Source organism: Syzygium oleosum, unplaced genomic scaffold (assembly GCF_021117445.2).
Source record: "Syzygium oleosum isolate NSW1041296 unplaced genomic scaffold, Sole_v2.1 Sole_v2.07, whole genome shotgun sequence".
Classification (NCBI taxonomy): domain Eukaryota; kingdom Viridiplantae; phylum Streptophyta; class Magnoliopsida; order Myrtales; family Myrtaceae; genus Syzygium; species Syzygium oleosum.
The window spans coordinates 11,506,069-11,525,978 of record NW_026607491.1 but is presented as its reverse complement, the minus strand read 5'-3'; the positions used below and the strand labels follow the sequence as shown (position 1 = coordinate 11,525,978).

The following is a 19,910-nucleotide window of genomic DNA, read 5'->3' as shown; positions in this document are numbered from 1 at the left end:
CGGTCTGACGATGCCGTGTATCGTGGCCAATCCAACAGCCGGCAATAGAGGAACTCGATCCGACGGCTCGCGTTATCATGTAATCCGACGGTCGACATTGATTGGCGAGCGTCCGACGGCCCATAACTCGCACGACTACACTCAAAAAGTGTTTGAAATTCTACACCAAATTCAACCCAGAAGGCTTTGATTTATGTACAGGCCAATTTCATACATATTTAACCTATGGGCAGGGGACAGACATCAATCTTACCTAATCTCCAGAAACTACAGAGGACATATATAAGCGTGGAACAATAAGCATAGTCACAACGACGACGCGCAAGATAACGTCGAATTGTCTCCGACGAGCTTGCCATCGGCGGCTTCCGCCTTCCTGGAGTAGCAGAAGAATTCATCTCTGTAGCTATAGACCTGCCTAGTGTCGGCCGTACCTGAGAGGACATTGTGATCCCTCACCTCCATCCAGCCCCTAGAATCCTGCACATTGCGAACCGAGCTCGTTGAATCCCCGTCGGAATACCTCTCCACCTGCGCGTGCGTAACGTTGGTCACGACCACGTAAGTGTCTTTCTTAGACCCCGGTAGCGTCGAGGTGATCACGCGAAGCGGGTAGCTCCTCCTGACGATCGCCCGGGCGAGCGAGACGCCGGCCTCGTCCTTGATCCTGACCCCTCTCCTTGCCTTCATCTTCTGCCTAACAAGCTTATCGGTTCCGTTCCTAGTGAAGGTGATCGAGTTCTTGACTCTGTACTCCGTCGACACTATCGTCGTCAAATTGCCGGCGCTCGACTTGACCCACCCGGCGAACTGCTCCCTCCTCTTCGCCTTCACCTTGAACGATCCATCGAGCTCTTTGAACTGCGATTCGCGCTCCACGCTATGCGCGGGAGGGGCGTACGCCACGGACTTCGCCTGAACCCTTTTCGAGCCGTGATCTAGCCACAGGTGCAGGTTCGCGTTGACGAGCCAATACGAAATCCCGTCGGCCACCCCGATCGCGAATTCGTGCGCCTTGCAATCCAAAAGCGTGCCGAGGAAAGGCGTCAGCTCGATGTCGTAGGAAGGCAGGACGAACGCGCCGATCGCGACGATGGGCTCCCAGAACAAGGGATTGATGCCTCCGGTGAACACGACCGGGAACGGGACCTCCGAGCCGACCAAGTTCCCGTCGATCATCACCAGGACCTCCCTGTAAGCTCCGTTGCCGCGCCCCGTCGTCAGATTGTTCTCCCTGATGTACGAGTCCGGAGGGTTGGAGTACCAGAACTCGTCGTTCCCGTGGAACGACACGCAGAGCTCGAGCACCGCGCGCACCGTGTTCGCCGGAATCCGAATCCGCTTCGAATGCAGGTCCGACGCCCTCTCGATCCGAAACCAAGAACCTCTGTCCCCATCGTCCGACACGGGAAAGATCAGATCGGCCGGCGACGAAGTAGCTGAATTGACACTATCTTCGGCTGCAGCTCCGCCATTTCCACCAAATTCCTCCAACCCAAGCCCTAAATTCGAGGCCGACCCTCGATCGGAGAGCTGATTCACCGGAACCCCCGGCCTATCGCCGCCCCCCTCGTTGGAGTAGAACAAGAGAGTGACGTTGACGTGGTAGATTCCGGTGAACTCGTCGTTGATGATGTTCTCCAGCATCATGGTGACCTCGAGGTTGGACCGGGACAGGAGGGAGGAGTACCTGGTGACGTCCTTGCGGACCGTCCAGAAGACGCCGCCGTCGTTGGGCTCGGCGGTGCTGGTGCGGAGGAGCTCGGCGCCGCCGAGCCAGACGGCGGCGATGCGGTCGTACTGGTCGCCGCGGGAGGAGGCGGAGAGCTCGAGGACGACGGCGGACCAGGGCGGGGAGGGGCAGAGCGGGGAGGGCGGGGGCGGGGAGTAGGGGGCGGAGAAGGGAGGGGAGCCGATGGTGTGGGCGAAGGAGTGGGCGACGATGCGGTGGGCGCAGGCGGCGGGGAGGAGGGAGGAGGGGAGTGGGCGGGTGAGCTCGATGTACTGCTGCGGCGAGCGGCCGGGGAGAGAGGGCCGCTTGCGGAAGCGGTCGGGGAAGGAGGCGGCGGCGGCGGCAGCGGCGAGGAGGAAGAGGAGGAGGAGGAGGACGGCGGTGGCGGCGGGCGGCTGCATCGTCGAGGTGACTTTGGTACGGACGGTCTTGGATGCTTCTATGTGATGATATACCGTGTGGCTTTTAGTTTCACCTTTTAAGTTGCTTGTTGATTTGGAAAATTTTAATTTAACGTCTTGCACGTACCCGCACTGAGTTCATAGACATTAGTACACATATAGTCCGGATCAATAACGTAAATGTAATCCATTAAACTTGTGTGGCACGTCTAGTCCGCCGGACAATAAAGAGAGCGGGACATGAGGGGATTATTATAAGGGCTAGTGATAATTTAAGACCGGTATATTATCTCACGACAACGGCTTTTGTCGCCGCTCCAAATGCCTTTGAATCCTTATTTTAAGAAACTCGGTACATTTCTTTTCTCTTTTAACTGTAAAGGCCAATGTAGTAATTCGATATAAGTTCACTTTCTCCGTTGACTCCCCTCTCTCTCTCCCCGGGAAAATATTCAATGGTTTGTGAATGTCGTTTTAATAGCTGATGTGGTGTATATTTTTTTTCCACCCTGAATTTACTACAAATGGATGCGGATTTAGTTGAACAAAATATAAAAATCTCAATCCACCTTACTTTTCTTCCTCCATCCACACTTCCTCCTTCATCTCCGGCCACCTCGAGCCCATCCTCCCGGCCTCCCTCTCTCGTCGCCACCAGCGGAGTTGTTGGCGCCATGTCCAAGGCGACCATTATCGGGCGTCCAACCCTCTCTATTGTCTTTGTGGTTAGTGTTTGTCACGTCCCGAACCAACTCACGATCGATACGATGTGACCGACCATGACCGGAACAAGCCCGTGACGCAAGGAAAATCGTTAGAACGTCCCGTTTCGTTTTAAATTAAAGCGCAAGCGGAAGCAAAACAAACGAGACAAATCCAAGCAAGATAAGCAAACTTCGTACGTTGTATTTACATGATGGACTCGTGCTTATTTTACATGCCCTATCTCGGGCCAAGCAAGCCGCACACTAGATTTTTCATATGCCTATTTCAAAGGCACCTCCAAGTACAAGCCATATAAACAACAAAATTTGGCTTGGGTCCCTAGCTTCTTTGCGGCTACTAGCTTCTCGCTCTCGCTCGCTCCTCGCTTCTCGCTCGCTCCTCCCCGCCCTCGTCCGTACGGCCGTCCTCACGCCCCGCCCATGGCTGATCCCGGAGCCGACTCGCCCGTGCCATCAAAGGGACCGCTAAACCCACGAAGGGGTCCGACCCAGTCCCCGTTGGCTAGGCGGTACCAAGCCACGTACGGGTGCGGGACAAGGTCTTCCCGGCCTTCGTCAACCATTACGTACGTCGTAATCCGGCGGTATGCACGGTTCTCATGGGCATCAATCACCGTCAGTAGCTCGGCTCTCATCTCGATGGGATTACCGAACCGGGTCGGAGGAGGCGCCATGTTACGGACCTAAAAAAAAGAGGAAAACAACGGGGAGTGAGTCGAGGAGACTCAGCAAGTAAAAACCTTAATAACGAGCGAGAGCATATCGATCGTCATAACATGCGTTGATTCTTACCGTACCGGCCTCAATGGTTACTCAAACAGACGTGCATGCCAAGTATAACAAGAAAACTTCAAGCATGGCTATTTCATGGTCATCTCGCCTCGGTTTAAAGTTTGGAAACGAACGTCATGCAAAACATGAAACAAAACAAGCAAGCCATCTAAATTCGACATCGAATCACCAAAGGAACAAGAAACGGGTCGAATAACCACGATACGACGTATCTCAACGTCCTTTCCCGGCATTAGGGAATTTACTTACTCAACAGGGTAAAACAAGAATAGGAAAGGGAACGGCGGAACGGGGGCCGAGGGGTCTCGGGTGGTTCTGGGCTCACGGCGATCTCACGGCTCACGGGTTTTCGAGTGTGAATTGAAGTGGCCGAGCACTCTCTCTCTCTTTCTCGGTTAGCTCTCTCTCTCTCTTGCTTGTGAAAAAGTGTGGCAAATTTCTCCTGATGGCATCTATTTAGGGATAAGTACAGCGCAAGTGCCATAACTTTTGTACGGAGGACACTTAAATGCCATAACTTTTTTTTGGCTCACTTAAGTGCCATAACTTTCAAAAAAATGATCGCTTAAGTGCCACTTACGAGCTGGTCGTGAGGGCCTGAAACCGCGACTTTTCCGGCCGAACAATGACCTTCCCGATGAGGCGAGCACCACCAGCTTGAAGAGGGGGTGTCGGTGAATCATTCCATGGCCTCCGTTCGTCTCGAAATTTCCGTTTTAGCCTCCGTTGACGAAGGTAAAAATGCTTCGTAGTCGCACAATTTATCGAGCCGATTTGTGTGACTACGAATCATTTTTACCTTCGTCAATGGAGGTTAAAACGGAAATTTCGAGACGAACGGAGGCCATAGAATGATTCACCGACACCCCCTCTTCAGTTTAGTGGTGCTCGCCTCGCCAGGAAGGTCACCGTTTGGCTGGAAAATCCGAGGTTTCGGGCCCTCACAACCAACTCCTTTGACAAGCTGGTCGTGAGGGCCCGAAACCGCGACTTTTCCGGTTGAACGGTGACCTTCCCGGCGAGGCGAGCACCACCAGCTTGAAGAGGGGGTGTCGGTGAATCATTCCATGGCCTCCGTTCGTCTCGAAATTTCCGTTTTAGCTTCCGTTGACGAAGGTAAAAATGCTTCGTAGTCACACAAATCGGCTCGATAAATTGTGTAACTACGAAGCATTTTTACCTTCGTCAACGGAGGCTAAAACGGAAATTTCGAGACGAACGGAGGCCATAGAATGATTCACCGACACCCCCTCTTCAAGCTGGTGGTGCTCGCCTCCCCGGAAAGGTCATTATTCGGCCGGAAAAGCCGCGATTTCGGGCCCTCACGACCAGCTCGTAAGTGGCACTTAAGTGATCATTTTTTTGAAAGTTATGGCACTCAAGTGAGCCAAAAAAAAGTTATTGCACTTAAGTTTCCTCCGTACAAAAGTTATAGCACTTGCGCTTACTTACCCCCATCTATTTATAGAGAGGCAAAACTTGGGGCCAAAGTTTGGATGAAGTAAGCGCACGTGTCATTGGAACATGAGGTAAGCGCACGTGTCATTTGGGCATTGAGGTCATCACTTACCTCGCAGCTTCATTAATAACAAGGGACAAAATTTCATGATGAAGAATCAATAATTCTCTCTCTCTCTCTCTCTCTCTCTCTCTCTCTCTCTCTCTCTCTCTCTCTCTCTCTCTCTCTCTCTCTCTCTCTCTCGGCTCCCCTCTTCCCTTGGCCGAAACTCACTATTTGTTTGGGCAAATAATTAGTGCCTTGGTGACTCAAGGGCTTCATAAATGGGATCATAAATGGCTGGTCAGAAAATTATTACATGGGGACACTAAGTCAAGCAAGCATTAATGAAGGCAATAATGGAGAAGATAAGCTTGGACTTGGTCAAAGGCTTCTAGGTTCTTCTTTGCAGCTCACGTGAGCTCCTATGCTGCTTATCTAAGGGCTGGTTTCTGTCCAAAATCACTCGGATCAAGAGGCTCTCGCAAAAACATGCAAATAACGCCTAAAACGAACCCCGCATCATACTTAGATTAATCACTTTCCGAGATTTTCCACGACAAAACATGTATAATAATCTCGTTCATCCCGAGGTTCGGCGCGGGAATGTCCTCCAATATCACCAAAAGACATCAAGTCGAGATTCCAACGTTCTCATATAGAAATTGATAAATCTTTGAAATTTGATAAAACCGGATAGTTTTGCACTGTTCACGAAATCGGACTTGTAAACATAGTAAATGGACTCCGAAAATTCTCAAATTTGAATATGTCATAAACAAGACCTTAACAAACATTTTTCATGAAGAACATGAAATCTGAATCTCTCTGTAAACACCACTGTTTTGTAGCTCAAAGACAGACTAAAAACAGTTTACTAAAAACAGTTTACTGGAACAGAATTCTTATTTCTCAAAATAAGCTCTGCCCATAATCCAGATCATCTCGAAAATTTCCCAAATTTATATACGTTATAGAAAAGGAAGTTCTCAACAACTTTTGTGAAGGAAACTTTTCCAAAATCGGCCCAGAAAAGCTTGTAGAAAATAAAGAAAGGGGGAACATCACCGAAATACCCATCCTGGGCAGTTTTACACGGTCCGAAAATCAGGCCATCGTATCACTCATATCAACTCCAAAAATTCTGAAATTAAAGTATGTAAAACTTCAAGATGTTTGGAGAAACTTTCAAGAAGAAAGTGTTTGGAAATTTGGATCACAAAAGTCTCCCCAAAAATAACAAAATGAAGGCGTACAAAGGATCCGAAATTGGGTTTTCCAAAATAAGAGTAAAAAATTTAGTTCCAATTGGAAAACCACTAAACTTAAACCATAGCCATTTTCCAGGGAATGAAATTGAGGATGTTACAGTATTTCTTCCCTTAACTTCGTTGCCACAGATCAGGACGGAGTTGCAAATCTAGAAGCCGACCACCGTCGCTCACGGCCATGGATGAGTTGCTGTCGTCGAACCTATGGTTGCAAATCTGGAAGTCCCGTCGCGGCCATGGATGAGCCGATATGGTCAAATTTGGAAGGAAGTTTGCTCAAATATGGAAGCTCAACGATGGCGATGGTGGCCGTGGCGAGGTTGTCCGGATCTGAAGGCATCTCGAAGTTCACCGTCGGGATCTCGACCACAACCATCGCTGTCATGGACGAGCCTTTCTCGTGTTCGGAGAAGACGAAGACGAAGAAAAGCTTCATGATTCATTCTCACTTTTTCCTTTTCTCTGTTTTTTTTATATTTCAAGCTGCATTGTCTAAAGCAAGCGACACGAGACTTCAAGAGTAGCGTCGGCCAAACTTTTAGATTGTGCTCGCGGCCATGGATCTAAATCTGGAATTCATGGCCGTGAGCTCCAAATCAGGAGCCAGGCTGCAAGCAACGATGGTTGTTTGGTGTCAGCGGCCATGGACCGTCAGATCTCAAGAGTCGGCCAAAATGACGCCAACGCAATGCCGATGGCCATGAATGCTGAATGCTAGGGGTATCGGTTTCTGAGTGGTCTAATTCCCGCCCAGGAGCCAGGAAACAGTTCCCAATTTTTGGAACCACAAACCGGACTAATGCCCCCTAAAACTGGCGGCATATTCAATTTTATTTTTTTGATTCGTTGTTAATGTTGAAATTAAAGATATTCTTGATAATCAAAACATTTCTACAATCAATGAGTTATGTGTAACATTATAGGTTTCACGGAGATTTTTCTAATTTGTGGCAAAATTTGATTGGAATGAGCAACTAATGTTATATTTTGGTTTGATCTTGTCATTTTACTTACTTGGATAAGTAAACGTAATCGCTCCAGTTTTGAAGGACCTTCTTTTATGAAATGGAAGATACATTATGGTTTTCTTTACAAATTTTTAATAAAATAAAAAAAATCTCTAATCCAGGTGGGCCAAAATTCATCGGTTCTAATTTTATGGAATCGGGAACCGGACCAATATCCCCGGAAACTGCCCAAAACCGATCGATCCAGTCCAATCTAGGCGGTTTTTTTTGCTCACCCCTTGGACGACGACTAGAATTGGAGAACAATAGTGGGTGAAGGAGGAAGGAGAGAAAATTTAGATTTTTATTTTATTGATCCAACTCAACAAACACATGTCAATCAATTATTGAACATATAAATAAATAAAAAAACGTACGCCATCGATGCAATTGACATGACACTTTACAATCCCTGAATAGTTTATGCATATGAAGCTAACTCATATTTTTCCCTCCATAATCTTTCAGTCGCTTTTACATGCGTATCTTTTCTCTACCACGTTATGACATAGTTTACCAAAATGATCATGCTTCTTTTCGCAAGAGCTATTCTGTGCTAGTTCATTGATGTAGAAGTAGTACAAACCATTTCTAAGGAAACGGCCCCTCTCCTCAAAAGCAGCTCCTCAATCTCTTGGTATCCCATGGTTCTTGCTACATATAGCGGCGTCGCCCCGCTCTCGCTCGCTGCATTGACGTCCGCGCCCTTGTCGATCAACGCCTCCGCCGTCTCGATGCTACCGCGCTCCACCGCCAGATGCAAGGGGGTGTGGCCTTCGTTGTCCCGGCACTCGACGTCCAACCCGTAATTGAGGAGCAGGCCCATGGCTTCCTCGTGGCCTTTGATGGCCGCCGCGTGGAGCGGTGCGAGACCGTACTGGTCACGGTAATCCGTGGTCGCGCCACCGCGCAACAGCGACGATAGTCCCGCTACGTCGCCACGTCTCGCCGCCATTAACACCGCTTCTCCCTGCTTTTGAACTTCCTGTTTCTACAGACACAAGACGAGATGGAATCATAAAGACATTGCTTTATTATAGTCTATCATATGAAAAAGGCATGTAACATGTAATACTTCCAACGAAACTTCGTGTACTCACATGTTGTCCCTTATCGTGAACCAATCGAATGGCTGAACGGCCACGATCATCTTTGGCTGTTTCCCCGTTCTGACTCAGCAGCTCCAACGGCCCATGATCCTTCTCACTCCAAAGACATCTCCCGTTCGCCGCCGTCCGATCGTCAGACTCCACCGGCGAGTCAACTTTAAGCCCCGCTTCCACGAGCAAACTGACCATCCTCGCCGAGTTCTCCGACGCCTCCGCGGCCCGGAGCAGCGACTCCGCATCCTCGACCGGCAGCTCGGCGGCAATTCCCTTCTGCCGCTTGATCAAGCCCCTCACGGCGTCGACATCCCCGCACTCCACTGCGTGGCGGAGAAGCAACCGACCCCCGAAAGCGACCTTGAGCTTCACGTCCCGAGTCGGCCGAGACGACAGCCACGAGCCGACCGAGTCGGGGCCAGCGGGCTCGGCCGACTCGGGACCGAGCTCCGCGGTCCTGATGAGGAAGCGGTCGGCGGGCGACCGGGGGAAAGAGGAGGGGAGGTGGGCTTGAGGCCTGAGGACGATCTGGAGGGTGAGGGAGGACGAGGGAGGGATGACCCCGCTCGGCGGGTTCACTAGGAACTTGTGAGGGGACGAGGTCTGGACCTTGAAGGCGACGGGGGAGGCGGCGGAGAGGGAGGTGAGGAGGACATTGGCGCGGCACTTGCGGCGGAGCGCGAAGTCGATGACGACCTCGTGGACCGACACATCGATCAATTTTTCCAGCATCAATGTCGCGGAAGAATAGGAAGGAACTAGCGATTGGCAAAAGACGAGAACGACAAGAAGCGAAAACTCTAATGCGTTTGCCTCTGAACGATGATGGTGTTGGATATGACAATGCGGGGGGCGGCTTGGCGTCCTTTGTGTGGATTGCACGTGAAATTCTCTCGTCTTGCTGTAGGGGAAGTGGGGTGATTCTTGAAATGGCATTTTTTTTCCTTTAAAATTTTTAATTCACTCTCGATAGGTGCGGTGTCGTTTTTCGATTGGTCCAAATGGGATTTCGAAAGGATGAAGTTACGCCGTCGTTGGATGGTGTGGGACTTATGGGAAGATGGAAGAAAGTGCAAGGCACTTTTCGTTGTCGAGGAGGGAGGGAATCTGCAAAAGAGTTCAAAGCTTGCTGAGGGGGAAAAAGACATTGGCACGTCATGACTTGTTATAGATTTCGAGAATTGATTTACCAAGCATAGGGTCACCCCAATATATTTTTACGGATGTATCAAGTTCGGAGTTCATGGCCCTTTAGACTAGCGTTTTCGAAGAAATATCAAAGGACCGGAGCAGAGTGCGAAGCTAAAGTAAGTTTGTATTTCCATACATAAGGTTTTGATGTACATTAGTTTAGGTGAAATTAGTTATTGATCGGAGGATTGAAGTAAAGCTAAATTGTTTATTCAGTCGAGGTTCGAATGATATGGAAATTCAAGTTGTGACATAATGTGATAGTATTGACACCTATAATTAATTAGGTTGTCGACAACAAAAATAAATAAAGTAACGGAGACAAATGCGTGAAGGTCATCGAGGAAAGACGTAGCCCATAGAAGGTTGTTTAAGTAAATGGACAGTTGGCAAGCACTGGAATATCCTAATGGGAAATTTGAGAATTTGAAATCGAAAAGGCCGGAATTGTAGAGGAAGCAAGCGCCACCTGAGATTTCGTACCGAAAGTCGTCGATGAAAACTGCTATATGGAGCCCAAGTCATCGAAGCTCTCGACGTGAAAAAGAGGAAGGACAGGTGTCAAGATGGAAAGAGATCAACAACAATTATCACCTTGAGAGGGATAGGTGTCAAGACGGAAAGAGATCGATGACAGTTATCGCATAATGGAAGAACAGGTGTCAAGACGAAAAGAGATCAATGACGGTTATTGCCTCAGGAAGGACAGGTGTTAAGATGAAAAGAGATCGATGACGGTTATCACCTCAGGAAGGACAAGTGTCAAGATCAAAAGAGATCGACGACGGTTATTGCCTCAAGAAGAAAAGGTGTCAAGATGGAAAGAGATCGATAACGGTTATTGTCTCGGGAGGGATAGGTGTCGAGACGGAAAGAGATCGATGACGGGTATCGCATAAAAAAGGACAGGTGTCAAAATGAAAAGATAAGATTGATGGTAGTTTATGGACATGTGTCATCAGATGAACAGCAAAGATGAGATCAATGGTGGCTATTGAATGTGGTATCAAAAGGCGGTTATTAGACCCACAGTATAAATATTACCCGACAACTTGAAAAAGTCCCCGCGAATACACATCAAAATACTGTCTTTCAATTATATTTACTTTTCAGTACTGCACTTTTAGTTTTCATAGCTGTAGTTATCTACGTTTTAAGCCTAGTAGCTTTGTAATGTTGCATCGATAGAGTTTGGATGCCGCCAGTCCGTAGATGGATGGATTTGTCCGAATTGTTTATAAAGTTCAAAGTTTTATTAGCTAAATTTCGTCACGGTACGAAACCTGTGTTGATGATCAAAATAAACAAGCTCTTTGTTCACGTATGGGTATCTCCTGTCCGAAATTAGTCACAGAACTCGGTCTCCTCGAAGAACGAATTTCGGTGAATTATATTTCGTCGCGGAAGTATTTCCAGCAAAATAGACAGATAGAATCAATCAACTCCTAATATAGTAATTACATCAGAATTTGCATTTTCTAGTAAGCTAGTTTAGTGTTAGTCACATTGGTTCTTATCTCGCTATATCGATCCCAATGATTCAATCCAAGCGACATCTTCTCGATTGCACCCACATCGTAATGTACTTCTAACAAGGATTTTGTTCTTGGTTACTTTGTAAACATTTAATAGAGAAAAAAGCATTTTCGTCACTTCCGATACTTTCAATCGCTTCGGCGTATATAAAGTAAAAAATTTTAAAATGTTGCAATGAATTGGGGTGTTAGGGAATTTCCAATTTGAAAATTGAAAGTGTTTCGTTCGTCCGTTTAAATTCCACAAACTGCGTATAAATTACCCTATGTCGTCAATGTTTGTACGGGTTAGAGGCGTACACTTGCTCGGTTTACGAAGACCGCATGCGGGTCAGGTCGGGTCGGGTCCGTGTGTCGTGAAATGTGAAAAGCAAAGAAGCTTTCAGAAAGTATATTCTCTGAACAAACGTGGGATTCAACGTCGGAGAAAAGAAAAGAGGTCACGAGAAGACAGCACATCTTCGCGCTCATGAACAGCTCATCTTGCACATGCGATCAAACAGTAAACTGATACAAATCTTGAAATGTCCTCACGTGCTTTGACTCGGTCGTATCAGGAACCCCTTTTCCTCTTGCAAATCGAGCGCAGTCAGTGATGTTACTAGGGTTTCGCGCGCAACTTGGATTAAAAGAAAGGATTAATAATATGAAAAACCTCAAATTGATACGTTTATGATAAATTTACCTTGAATTATTTTTTATCACCAAAAACTCCAAACTGATATACCTGTAACAGTTTTACCTCAAACCAATTTTTTGACCTCCAAAAATCCCAAACTAGTACACATGTGACAAATTTACCTCCCGTTAGTTTCTTTTAAATTTTACTGTCAAATTGCTAAGTTTGATGACACAGGATAGTTGACGGGTGGACCAATTTAAGGTTTTACCCCACTGTTTATCACAAGTTTTATCAATTTGTGATTTTTCGTGATATTAATCCAATTTAATGGACACTAACGGAGAGTAAATTTGTCACAAATGTATTAGTTTAGAGTTTTTACTGGTCAAAAAATTAGTTTGGGGTAAAATTGTCAAAGGTGTACCAGTTTGGAATTTTTAGTGGTCAAAAAATTAGTTCATGATAAATTTGTCACGGGTGTACCAGTTTGGGGTTTTTGGAGGTCAAAAAATTAGTTTTGAGTAAAATTGTCACAGGTGTACCAGTTTTGGGTTTTTCATGGTATTAACCTTAAAAAATATCCTTTAGCAACCGAGAAAATCATTGTCTAGGTTGATGTCTATTAGACCCGTCAAACGAAGTGAGAGCCGGGTTGGGTTTGGACCTAGTAAAAAATAATTCGATTTAAATAGATATATTTAATCCGTTTCGGCTCATTTCCACTCATTTTCATACAATGCAAATCTAGTCACCCATATCCAATCTGATATGTACCCGACTCGACTCATATTGACAAAACATTTTCGAAACTCTTATTCAAATTGAGATAAGAGTGCACAGTGGGTGGGCACGAGACGGAGTGAAAGTGAGAGAGAATGAAGAGAGAGCCGTAAAAGTGAGTTATGTCTAAATAAGCTATAAATTCATTTAACATCAATGTTACGTTTACACCCATTTATAATATATTTATTGAATATAACCAATCCATATAAAAAATTAGCCTATCATACATGGATTAACAAATAGTTTATGACCCATTTTGACAGGTCTGGTGTCTACAAAATCGTGTTAGCCTGATCAAACCAGATTACTCTCCAAAGTTATCATATGAATTTAGGCTTAATTCCAAAAAAAAGAACCAACCTTATCTCGAGTGACAATTCTGGCCCGAACATTTTTTTGTCTCATAAAAATTACCAACTTTCACTTAAATCTCAAATCTGACGAACAATTTGAAAATTTCATATCACGAGGCCAGATTGTTTACTCGAGTAAAAGTTGGTGCTTTTTTATTGAGACAAAAAAAATTCGGATTAGAATTGTCACTTAAGGCAAAGTTAATGTTTCTTTTTTTTTTAAATTAGCCTTGTGAATTTAATGTGGACTCCATATACGTATCTCAAGAAATCAATAGTTGTGATAGCATGACCTAGATCTGGGTAATGATTTCCCGAATTTCACTATCGACAAAAAAACACTTGTTCCCTAGAGTCGAATTTTTTTTTTTGTAAATTAAAAAATCATGACAAAAAAATCGGCTATTGATTTTGAATGACTCCAACTATTAATTGTATATCATTAAGTCTTTGGTTATTTATTCGAATATTTCCTAAGCAAAGCGAAAGTCGTAGGTCAAATGTTAATAAGTGAAAATCAGGTCAAGCGGATCTTTCAACCATGCCAAATCTCATTGACGATTGACCACCACCTCATTAGCGAATCAGCAGCTGGTGTTGTTAATAAGAATTTTATTTTGAAACTTTGATTTTTTTGCCTTTATTTTTGAGATAAGTGCCTTAAAAATACTAAAATTCATCATGAAAATCTTAAAAAATGTCATTAAGTCCTAAAATTGTCACGAAATGCAATCGAGTCCTCAAACTTGTGGAATCGGACCAATTAAGTCATTTCGTTAATTGCACTCAAGCCACAAAAAATACTCCAAATTATACCCATTGTAGCACATTTATTATACACTTTCTTTGTGACAAAAAAAAATCCAAACTTGTATCCACGTGACACATATACCCTCCTCCCTTTGTCGAGGTTGCGTAAGATGACTTTTCAGCCAAAATAACATCGTTTTTTTATTTCACTCAAGCCACGTGGGGCTTTATATCGACACTGTTTGCTTTCTGGCGTCTATGCAGATAAATTTTTAACGGTTGTCATTGACAGTAACAAAGGGTACAAGGTTGTGATTTTCCCTAGGATAACCGTGTTCCTAACGGGCATAATTTAAGGCTTTTGATAACTTTTACCCCCTAACGGATCAAAAGAAGAAGGTTCAAACGCTCCCCCCAAATTTTTGAAAAACTTGGGGTGAGAGATGGGACGGTTTAGTTTATTCTTGGGAAGCAACCGGGAAAGGAATCTCTATCCTCTAGGGGCTGGCTTCGGTGGGGAAAATTCATGTTCCTGCTCTGATTACATTAATACCAATTTGCCACATAATTTCATTTATTTAATTACCCACTTAATCACCCCTTCCTAATCTCACTTGCTGTGTAATACCACTCCCCTCCCTACGCTACCGCCATCGCCCATCCTCCGCCGCTTGCCTCCTCCTCCCCTCTCTCTCTCTCTCAAGAGAAACACCCCCTCCGCCTCCGCCGCCGCCGCCGCCCCCCTTTTTCTCTCCTCGCCGCGACGACCATTCATGTGGCCGCCGTCGTGGCTGAGCTCGCGCCGAACTCCGAGAATCGCCGCCGCCGTGCCCAGATCCCCGAGCTCCCGGAGCTTCTCCTGCTCCTCCTTCAAGGACGTCCAGACCCTCCTCGCCGACGAGCAGCCCGAGTCCGGATCCGGGTCCGCGCCCCGCAGCCCCTCCTCCGTCTTCCACCGGGTCCGGGTGTCCACCTCCGTCCTCCGCGCCTGGGCCCACGCCCACCGCTCCCCGTGCCAGCCGCCGCCGCCGCCGCCGGCCCCCGCCGCCAAGCAGCAGCCCTCCTGCGGCTCCGATCTGACCGTGGTCCTCTACTTCACCAGCCTCCGGATCGTCCGCAAGACCTTCGAGGACTGCAGGTAGAGCTGCTAATTCTCACGTTGCGGTCGTCAGTGATTTCCTGCCATCGTCGAACTGCCGTGATAAATCAAGAAACGGGTCGAGTCGAGTCGAAACACGTTGAATTGCGTCGCTAGTGTCGAATTCCATATCTTTCTAGCAAAGATTGAAAGCTGTTTACTTCGGTTTTGGCTTGTCATTCACGAGGTAAACAATAAGTTCGTGAACTCGGCTTACTAATTTAGATGCTCTGTCGTCGTAGAAGCTAGAAAGTCAAATCTGTATTGAAAACCGGTTGAAGCGCTGAATGTCGTTCTCGCTACGAGTTGATTAACTGCAGAGCTGTGCGATCGATCCTCCGCGGGTTCCGCGTCGCGATCGACGAGCGAGATCTGTCCATGGACGCGTCCTACCTCGGGGAGCTGCAGGGGATAACCGGGCGCCGGAGGGTGAGCCTCCCCTGCCTCTTCGTGGGCGGGCGGCTCGTGGGGGGGCTCGAGGAGGTGAGGCAGCTCCACGAGAGCGGCGAGCTCACGCGGATGATGGCGGGGATGCCGGCGGCGGCGGCGGCGGCGGCGTGCGGCGCCTGCGGGGGGCTGAGGTTCGCGGTGTGCGAGGAGTGCAGCGGGAGCCGCAAGATCTACAGCGAGAAGGCGGGGTTCAGGGCTTGCCCGGCTTGCAACGTGAACGGCCTCATCAGGTGCCCCTCCTGCTGCTCATCCCCATGCTTGCGAAGCTTCAAGACATAGCCATTAAAAGGACGCATTTTTATCTTCTTCTTTGGTTGTCTCTTTCTTCTCTGCATTGCTTCTTTCTAAGGGCTTGAGTTTTGGAAAAAGGTCAGCGCCTTTTGTGTCCTTTTTCTCTTCAATTGGGTAAGAAGGAAAAGAGCTTAAACTTGTAATTATTGAAAGCTTTTTAAGATGACGTTTATGGACAGGGTTCTCTTTTGAATGTTCGGATGAATGAAGGTGCAATCAAATCAGTCGACTTCTGATGTCTGTTTTGTTACACGAGTCGTGTGTCCGTAATTGGTAAAATTGAGTTCAGCTGGCCTCGGTCAATGGGTGACCAAGAAGCAAAGTGCGGTCAGAAACGGCCCAAATTGCACTGTCCCAAAATTTCTCCTTGTGAAATGTAATCATAGAGAAAAAAAAAAAATTTGAATCATAGGGTGTGAAAAATACCCGAATCAAAATTAAAATTTCCGAGATTTTTCGAATCAGGTCTCCTTTGTAATAGGTTGAAAAAGGGGTCATGGCAACAATTTCGAAACACATCAAACCGTACGCTCTCTTGCTCCAAGAGAATGCGAAGCCCTCCAAGAAAGTCTCCATCCCCAGTTTGCCGTCTGCAGCTCGATCGCCGGGGGAAGACGCACTCGACTCCGTCCTCCTCGTGTGTACCTCGATCAATGTACTTGTGCTCCTTCCTTCTCTTTCCACTTATGATGCTTTCTCCCACCGACGCGTTCGGCTTCAACTGCTTCAAATCCGCCTCGCGAAACTTAAGCTTCGACAGGCCGTATCTGATCGCCCCGAACGGAGCTCGCCAACTCACCCACACCTCCAACAATCTCTCCGGCTACGCCTTTTACAAGACCCCATTTCACATGCTCGACTTTGAGGACACCTCCGCAGCTCTCTCTTACGCCACCACCTTCATCTTTGCCATCCTCACCGGCGGCCACGGCCTCACATTTTGTGATCTCTCGAACCACGTGTTTGCCATCGTGTTCGACACCGTCCAGTCGCTCGCGCTCATGGGGGACTCGGACGATAACCACTTCTGAATTGGCATCAATGTCGTGAGGTCTATCGTGTCACGGGCTGCCTCTTATTACGACGAGGCCACCCAGTCGTTCAGGGACTTACAGCTCAAGAGCGTCGACCGAATCCGAGCATGGATGAGTACGACGGGCCATGAAAGTCGTGAACGTGACCATTGGTCCGGTGAACCTCAGCCTCCCGAAGCCAAGTGCGGCGCTCTTGTCCAAAGCTCTCGACTTGTCGCAGGTCATTAGAGAGTCCATGTTCGTGGGCTTCCCTGCATCAACCGAGAAACTCGCCGGCGCTCACTGCATCTTGGGTTGGAGCTTCGAGACGGGTCGGACTCGGACTCTACCGCTTGATCTCAGAAACGTCACTAACCCACACCAAAGAGAACAGGGTTCGCGCAGAGCTTCAGGAAGAGAGGTTTGGCAATCGGGTTGAGCTCGTTTTTCAGCGCTTTCGCACTCTTCGTCTGTGCGGTCGCCATTTTGGCCACCTTCATTAGGAGGGCAAAGATTAGCCGAATCGATTGAGGATTGGGAATTAGACTTCCGCAACAGGGCATTAAGGAGTTCGTGGCCAAGGCCGCGAGCTTGGGGCAGCTGAGGCATCGGAACTTGGTGCACCTCCTAGGATGGTGCAGGAGGGACCGTGACCTCCTCCTTGTCTATGACTGCATGTCCAATGGGAGTCTCGACAGTTCCTGTTCGAAGACGAGAGCCGAGAGCCGAGACAAAGAGCCTCAGTTGGGGAGAGAGGTTCAGAATCCTGAAGGAGGTCGCCGCTGGTCTGCTCTATCTCCGCGAGGAGTGGGACAAGGTGGTGGTGCACCAGGACATCGAGGCCAGCAACGTGTTGCTCCGAGTCTGAAATGACCTCAAAGTTAGGTGATTTTGGGCTTGCAAACTCCGGCAGAATCCAAGCACTACCTGTGCGGTGGGCACAATCAGGTACATCGCTCCGGTGTTCTCCATTACCAGAAAGGCCACGGAAAGTCCCGACGTCTTTGCGTTTGGGGCGCTTTTGCTCGAAGCGGCAGGAGAAGGCCTCCAGTGTTGGGAAAAATGTGTTCGTAGGAAATGGAAATCGGAATCGGAACGCAGTTGGACTTTGAGGTGTGTAATCACTCTCTTTTAGGATCAATTTGCGCCACGAAGTTGCTATAAGTTACTGGCAAATTCCCTTTAGGATACAACAAAATCACGGTGAGAATACTGGATAGCAATTCCAGTAAATCTCATAAAATTCTCTGCGAAATAATTCAGAAAATGACCGTCTCGTTTTTCTCTTAAGGAAGACGAAAATGAAGGGAGTTCTGAATCTGTGACAATTGAACAGAATTGTCCAATATATATAAGCAAAATAGAACACACCTCTTGGTGTCTAACTGCCAATACGGACACACCCATTTATGTCCGAAAAGTTGCAATTCGGACATAACCCATCGAGCATGAAAACCGTCAATTTTGGACATATCTTTTCGTGCCCTAAAGTGGACAGTATTGTCCGAATAGTCATTAGAAAAAAAATAAATAAATAGAATAAAAATAGATTATTGATCGAGGCTTATTTTGGTCCGCGGCGAGCACGCGTTAAAATCGCGCACCCGCACACGGATATTATGGGGTCTAGCACATTCACCCATTTTCTCCATTTACAATAAAGGATAATACCTTAACTTATAAATGGACCAAAACTTTCCTCTGTGTCCTGTGTGGGTCAAGGAAATAGCCTTTTTTTTTTTGTTTGTTTTACAAACAAACACCAACATCCAGACCCAAGCCCGAATCACGCCTCCTGCAGGGACCAAGTAATTTTGCGGGATCAGGTCGCAGAGTGCTAACAAAATGATCGGATTCTCGAAGCGGTTGATCCGAAGTTGGGGAGTCTGTACAATAAGGAGGAGACGGAGCTGGCTCTGAAGCTCGGCCTCTTGTGTTCCCTACACCGCGCCTGAAGCTCCGCCAGCGATGCTCCAAGCGACCCGGTACTCGACCTTTTCGGACCCACTTCCCAGGGTCGATGCTACAAATGCCGTCTCGAATTCGTACGCCGCAAGCTCAGCTAGCTCCTTGTATCGGTCATTGTCTTCTCGGGGCATGATCTCTACCGGGCCTTCCAAGTCCAGCAGAAGATCGTGGAGTCGAATGGGTCAAGACTTTCCGCGCATGAGGCAGTATATGCAGATGAATTCTCTATATCAATATTAGATTATTCAGCTTGATCTTGGGTTTGGATTCACGAATGGTATGATCTTTTAATTGCTTATAAATCTTGAAATTTGTAGAGGAGTTGCTAGCATTTCTTAATCAAGTACCGAGGGATAGGCTCAAAATCAGCCACAACTGGCAATATCATGTCTACGGACGACTTATGCGAGAAAAGACATTGGCCCCGTTTGGTTCAGCATCTGAAATGAACATTTGGGCTCTAAAGTCCCTTGGCCAAATGCAAATGAGTTTGGCAATTTTTTTGGAGCACTTTGGGGAACTGCAATTGCATTTTCAAAGGATTCTAAAGGCCTTTAGCCCAAGGCAGGTCTGGAAGTACTTTGGCAAGTTGGATTTTCGGAATGCGAGTTTACTGTTAATCGCATTGTTCATCGCACTATTCATAGAACTGTTCATCTTCCCCAAACAGCAGATCCGGCGGCCGGCGACTGCTGCCTGGGGGTCGCTCGAACCCAGGCGGTGGTCGCCGAGGTCGCGTGACCTTAGGCTGCCTCGCCGGAGGTCAACCGAGTCTGGCTGGTGGTGGTGGTCCGTGGCTGAGCTCCACCTCAAGCTTTGTTTTTTTTTTTTTTTAAATATCAGCAAAAGCCCTTTACAAAATATAGTTTTTACCAAACGGTATTTAGACTAAAATTGCTTTCAAATGTGATTTTAAAATACTCTTACCAAACACTACTTGCATTTTAAAAAACCCATTTAACCTAAAGGCCTTTGCATTTTGCCAAAGGGATTCCTCCAAAGTCGAACCAAACGGGCCCATTGACTAACATCTTGTCTATACCAAAGACAAACAATTAGGGGCCATTTCCTTACCAAAAAAAAAAACAATTAGGGGCCATCTGAATTGATTGAATCGTCATGTTCGCTATGCTTTTAATGAGAACTACCTAGCAAAGTGGGCAAAGCGACGGGGCCGCCACCCCAATGCAGCGGTTGAAGAGGACGGAAGGTGTTCGAGTCTTTTGGAACACTTGGACTATTGAGATCGAACGGCGAATCTTCTCTCTTGGTGGCGATTTACAAATA

At 47.1% G+C, this 19,910-nt stretch overlaps 3 protein-coding genes across 3 annotated transcripts; 1 reads left to right on the top strand and 2 right to left on the bottom strand.

Annotated features, from left to right (window-relative positions):
* Nucleotides 1-136: 136 nt before the first annotated feature.
* LOC115672161 (peptide-N4-(N-acetyl-beta-glucosaminyl)asparagine amidase A) lies at nt 137-2,194 on the bottom strand. The gene has a single exon (XM_030593932.2). It carries the CDS (start codon nt 2,131-2,133, stop codon nt 307-309), a length of 1,827 nt encoding a protein of 608 aa, XP_030449792.1. The 5' UTR covers nt 2,134-2,194; the 3' UTR covers nt 137-306.
* A 5,666-nt stretch (nt 2,195-7,860) lies between these two features.
* LOC115682171 (protein VAPYRIN-like) lies at nt 7,861-9,368 on the bottom strand. The gene is made up of 2 exons (XM_030606688.2): nt 8,527-9,368; nt 7,861-8,417 (listed from the first exon to the last, which is right to left on the bottom strand). Exons 1-2 carry the CDS (start codon nt 9,259-9,261, stop codon nt 7,983-7,985), a joined length of 1,170 nt encoding a protein of 389 aa, XP_030462548.2. The 5' UTR covers nt 9,262-9,368; the 3' UTR covers nt 7,861-7,982.
* Nucleotides 9,369-14,241: 4,873 nt separating this feature from the next.
* LOC115670237 (uncharacterized protein At5g39865-like) lies at nt 14,242-16,120 on the top strand. Its single transcript, XM_030591494.2, has 2 exons — nt 14,242-14,901; nt 15,222-16,120. The coding sequence occupies exons 1-2, from the start codon at nt 14,537-14,539 to the stop codon at nt 15,628-15,630; spliced, it is 774 nt and encodes a 257-aa protein (XP_030447354.1). The 5' UTR covers nt 14,242-14,536; the 3' UTR covers nt 15,631-16,120.
* Nucleotides 16,121-19,910: the final 3,790 nt, after the last annotated feature.

Coding starts and splice junctions, on each gene's coding strand:
- LOC115672161 (XM_030593932.2), bottom strand. CDS start 2,133: ATGCAGCCGCCCGCCGCCACCGCCGTCCTCCTCCTCCTCCTCTTCCTC.
- LOC115682171 (XM_030606688.2), bottom strand. CDS start 9,261: ATGCTGGAAAAATTGATCGATGTGTCGGTCCACGAGGTCGTCATCGAC. Junction 8,418..8,526: donor TTCACGATAAGGGACAACAT/GTGAGTACACGA, acceptor TTGTGTCTGTAG/AAACAGGAAGTTCAAAAGCA.
- LOC115670237 (XM_030591494.2), top strand. CDS start 14,537: ATGTGGCCGCCGTCGTGGCTGAGCTCGCGCCGAACTCCGAGAATCGCC. Junction 14,902..15,221: donor AAGACCTTCGAGGACTGCAG/GTAGAGCTGCTA, acceptor GATTAACTGCAG/AGCTGTGCGATCGATCCTCC.